Genomic DNA, 5,109 nt, shown 5'->3' on the forward strand with positions numbered 1-5,109 from the left:
AGGCTAGGAGTTGGCTACTCTTGCTGAAGATTGTTCCTCTCGTTTCGATGCCCGCTCGCCGGATCACACCTTCAATAGCGATGTTGAATAACATACAGGACAATCCATCCCCTTGCCGTAACCCCCTGCGCGATTCGAAAGGATTTGGGAGTGTCCCTGAAACGCGCACGTAGCACATCACTCGTTCCAGAGTAGCTTTGATCAACCCGGAAAATCGTACTCGTGCATTATCTGCCATAGCTGTTCGCGTTCAACGGTATCATATGCTGCTCTGAAATCCACGAAAATATGAAGCGTGGGCACGTTGTACTCTCGACATTTCTGGAGGATTTGTCGGAGAGAAAAAATTTGATCCGTAGTAACACGGGCCCCCATAAAGCCCGCCTGATACTGCCCTACGAGATCTCTTGCTATTGGGGATAGACGACGCTATGAAATCTGAGAGAGCACCTTGTAGGCGGCGTTGACCGGCGTGATGCCGCGATAGTTACAGCAGTCTAGCCGGTCGCCCTTTTTGTAGATGGGGCAGACTACGTGTTCCAGTTACTCGTTTCGTTCAAAGCGAAATACCAACACACAAAAAAGTAGTACTCCAGTAAGTCCTAACCTTGCTAGAACCTAGGTAGAACAAAAAAATTCTAGGTATAAGAGGTAAATGATGCTTAGTACAGCATTATTGTAGATTATAATTAACTCTACAATTGTTCCACACACAACTTTTGCTAAATCTCTTTGGCTGAGGCGGTTATGTGTGATATCAAATAGTAATAAAATAATATCATTAATTGTGTTCTTTTATTATGATTCATAGAACTAGAATTTACTATTAGGTTATCCGAGAAGTTCCAGTGATTTGCTTGCAGTCGACGTACACGATCAACTGCCTAAACCCAAGCATATTTATGATACAAACATTCTCTAACTATCCAAAACATGACTCGAAGTAGCTGAACAAAACTCCTAACACTTAGAAAAACAGTTCATTTAACGTATAAAATGGTTTTATTTCAGCGAAAAAAACTTGTTACTCCTCAGTTAACCTAGTAGTGTTCACATACATGCATTTCAATAGATTAGAAAATGTTTATACGTTGAAATCAGACCAATATTGTTCAATTAACAAAATGTTCCGTTGTCCTGTGCCAATTCGATGGCAAAAATACTTTCTAATGTTTCAAAGGGATTGTTATTATTTTCGGTATGGTTCGTGTTGGATCAATCCAATTGATTCGGTATTGTAATTTTATATGTTCGGAAAATCATCCCGCTCCAATTTGAAATCCAATAAAAAATCACATCGTTCACCAAGATGGTATGCTAAGAAGCGTTTTGAGTGCTATTTGTTAGTGCCCATAGTTCTGTTAATATTTTTTTATTGTACACTGTATGAAAGTGCTGAATTTGTCAAACAAACTAGAACTACCAAATTGAACCTTGGATTCATTCGCTAATGAGTACATCGCACTAATATCTTCGTAATTTTCTTGCATTTTTTTATTTAATGTATCCTATGGTAGAGTTGTGTTTCCATGAACTTCAAATCTAGAACATTTTTACGATTTTTAAGTATATTCTTTATACTGTTCCTCAACAAACAAAGCAACGTGTTATAGTATGGAAATTGTGTTTGCTTATTTCGTTGAAATTTTACAGTATTTTGTTAGCACTAATTGGCTTTTTACTATTTCTTTACCTCATCAACAAAAAACATGCCATTTTGATGTTTGTTTTCTTATTGATGCATAACCGTTTACCGTCAGCTCTTGTTATGTTTGCAGCAATAGTCAAACTGTGGCTTTAAAATTACTGATACTACTGTAAACATACTGTTGCTTGATGATTCAATAATTATACAACCGAGGTTTGTGTTGGCCAATGTCTTATGTATGATATCATGTAACAAGGTGACATAGAATAATTGTCGAAAATAACATGTTTAAAGTGTCTTACTTAACTTTGTGCTATATATAGATGCAAATTTCAACTAAATAATTATTTCCACTCAAAATTAATCATTCAAACTTGGTGTCACCGCTTAAAACGTTGAAAAGCTGCTAGTTTTAACTTGATATTTTATTGTTTGTAAATATTTGTAATATCATGAAGGAAAAATTGTTTTCTGTTCTAGAGCATTACATGTTTATGTTTTAATTAAAATTGTTCTGTAGTTGTAGTTATTTGCATTTACTTTTTATCTAAACAACTGTGAACCCCGCGGGGGCAATTGGCTCCGTTCTATTAATTCACAAGCCGGCGCGAACTGGATACTAACGATGCAACGTCTTGTACAAGCCCTGCTGGAGCTGCCGCTGCGCCCTGACCGCCTTGTACCTGCATTGGCATCTGTTGCATCGGAATCTGTGGTGCCATCATCATCGGCTGCTGTGGTTGCTCAGCTGGCATAAATTTCACTGAAGAGGGAAAAACCAAATACAAGTATCAGTTTTACCATCTTCCAAATTAGTATGAACCATTTCTTTTTCATATAATTTTCGATAAACTTTTTGGGGAGAAATGTTGGATTTTTCATACAAAATTGACAAAACATAAGCAATGAGTTTCGAAATATACTCACACACGAGCAGTCCAAGTACGGCCAATCCAATAACTCCCATAATTATCATCATCTGGAAAAAATTGGTTTTTAGAAATCATGCATAATTCAATTCACAAATCGGTTGGGCGACGTGGGATCCACAATATTACGAACCTTAAGATTTTGCAGCCAGAATTTATTTTTTAGCTTGCCAGCTTGTTGCTCAAATTGTGAGGCTCCTTGTTGCAAAGCATCAGCACGGTCGTCTAGTTCCGACAATTTCTGATCTCGTTCTAGTACCTTTTCTACGTTGGTTTTCATGATATCCACGACCTGAAAGAGGTAAGTGGGGCAAGAAGCGAAGAATCAAATATAATGGCAGTGTTATTATTATATACCAAAAAAAAAAAATTCTAATTATTTTTCTACAGGCAAAATCGTTTTTTTAGATAAAGATTATTTTATAGCGTGAAAGTGACATATATAACATTAAACAACTGTACAGTTGGCAGGTGTTACTAGTTTTAAAACTATTGAACATTTCAATACTTTTCTTTCATTTCGAACTCACCTCATCGACCTGGCACTGAGTCTGCTGCAATCGTCGCTGTGCAGCAATCTGCTGAGGAGTTCGAGGTCCTCCGACGATTCCATCAGCATTCGGTTCCCCTGCTGGAGGCGCAAGACCATCTGGAGCTCCACTGTTGTGCAATTCATTTGTTTTTGATGACATAAGAATTAAAAAAGAAAACACAATAGCAAATAGTGTCAAAAACGGATTGAAAACAAAATCCTTTTGGAAAGAAAACGTTGGGGTGCATTTTGAGCAAGCTAAATTTTATGAATTGTTTTATTTTTTACAATCTTAGAACAAACAACTATGAAATTTAATATATATGACTAAGTTTACAATAAATTTTAGTGGTTGAAGTTCTCACTTATGTAGAATGCCCAACAAATACAATACACGCCCGCTTTAGTGAACTTGCTAACTATGACACTTTGTTGTAATAATGATTTTTCTCATTTTTGTGGTATTATTCTTCGAAAGGGTTCACTATACCGGCTGAGTACTGAAAGAATGATTTTCTCACCTTGGCAGTGAAAATTGGTCATTGGTGTAAGGCTTTTGGAATGTCTTTGACGGCTTGTCCTTTGATATTTTTTATAATTCTGGATGCGTTTTCTAATCATGTGATTACAAAACGAACAAGCAACATGTCAATGACTTTCAAACTTTATTTGTTGGGAATATTAGCATGAATCAAAAATCGAAAAGTATAGCAAATACAAAAATCTGAGAATAGTGAATGCTGACTGATGAAAACTGAATGGAACTTACTCTTTTCCTGGTTCAGCGCTCATCCTTATAACAAGGGGTTTTGTTACAAAACGAAAACAGTGTTCAGTGTATTCAGAAAGGATCGAGAAAGACAGAGAAAAAAAGAAAGTTTAGTGTATGTGATGTGATAACGAATGTGACAATATGTTCACTCATCATAGTGGACGTGTGCAGGTTTTAAAGAAATTCATAAAATCGTTGTATTTACCTAACCACTGAGATGTTACTTAAATCTGAATTCACAATCGACTCGGTTTGAATCACGTTGTGAATAGATTTTACTCATCTTAGCGCCATAGGCAATTTGTATTATTGAAATAACTTTACCGAAATCCTTGCAAACTAATTTCCAAAAAAACGATAGTTCTTTAAAGATCTAACAGTTCAGGCACCAGATGCTGCAAACATTTAGAAATGTAACAAAAATTCTAAACCGTAAATATATTTTAGAACAATAATGTGCTATATGTTCTATGTTAGAGTTTGTAGCATACAACATCATAGCACCAGACTTTGCGAGAGAACTACCAGTAATTTTTAAGGTATCTAATTAACAAGGGATCATCAGCATGTCCTCATTGTTTATTATAAATGAATAGCAACTATGGCAGATATTGACATGCAGGTTGTCAAAATGCATATACAAAATGCTTTATAAAACCAAAAAGAAACCAATTTTAGACTCCAACTCTGTCGAATTATATTGTATTGTTGTAAATTGTATAATTTATTAACTTATTTATATCAACAAACATATTACCTTTTCGATGGGGACTTATTTATAGCAACAAACATAATACCTTTTTATTGTCATGCAACAAGCAATTTTCAAAATCATAACTAGAATTGATTCACCTCGCTTACGTCTACGTCAGTGAAAACCCGTTAATAGTTTTAAATTTCGCGTTTCGATTTTGTTCAAATGTTTAACCCTTGTTCCTTTTCGAAAAATTTTAGACCCACATTTCTTTTTTGGCGCTTGAAATTCTGGAAGGTGTAATCTTTCATTTCTGGGATATAACTTTTGAAACAAATGGTCGATGTTAAGTCAGACCGAACCAAGTAACAAAACTCTGATTTCGACAAAAACGCGTGAAAAGTTTACTTCTCTGCATGGTTTATAGCTATCAATCGTCTGTCTGTTTGCAACATTTATGTAGTCTGATTAGAGTTAAATGCAGCTTAGAAAATTCTTGGTTGTTTGCTGTCATTAATTTATTTTTTTAAATTT

The 5,109-nt window shown here is 35.4% G+C and overlaps 1 protein-coding gene across 1 annotated transcript; it reads right to left on the reverse strand.

The window, feature by feature from the left end:
* Window positions 1-2,238: 2,238 nt before the first annotated feature.
* On the reverse strand, window positions 2,239-3,901 carry LOC128736285 (vesicle-associated membrane protein 2-like). Its single transcript, XM_053830759.1, has 5 exons — window positions 3,879-3,901; window positions 3,108-3,237; window positions 2,711-2,869; window positions 2,576-2,627; window positions 2,239-2,411 (listed from the first exon to the last, which is right to left on the reverse strand). Exons 1-5 carry the CDS (start codon window positions 3,899-3,901, stop codon window positions 2,239-2,241), a joined length of 537 nt encoding a protein of 178 aa, XP_053686734.1.
* Between the last annotated feature and the right edge of the window lie 1,208 nt (window positions 3,902-5,109).

Source organism: Sabethes cyaneus, chromosome 2 (genome assembly GCF_943734655.1).
Source record: "Sabethes cyaneus chromosome 2, idSabCyanKW18_F2, whole genome shotgun sequence".
NCBI lineage: Eukaryota > Metazoa > Arthropoda > Insecta > Diptera > Culicidae > Sabethes > Sabethes cyaneus.

What these genes read in the sequence shown, in the direction of transcription:
- LOC128736285 (XM_053830759.1), bottom strand. Translation starts at nt 3,901, where the DNA reads ATGAGCGCTGAACCAGGAAAAGA. An exon ending in CTCAGTGCCAGGTCGATGAG is followed by an intron (nt 2,870 to 3,107) that starts GTGAGTTCGAAA and finishes TACCTCTTTCAG; the next exon opens with GTCGTGGATATCATGAAAAC. An exon ending in TCTGGCTGCAAAATCTTAAG is followed by an intron (nt 2,628 to 2,710) that starts GTTCGTAATATT and finishes AATTTTTTCCAG; the next exon opens with ATGATGATAATTATGGGAGT.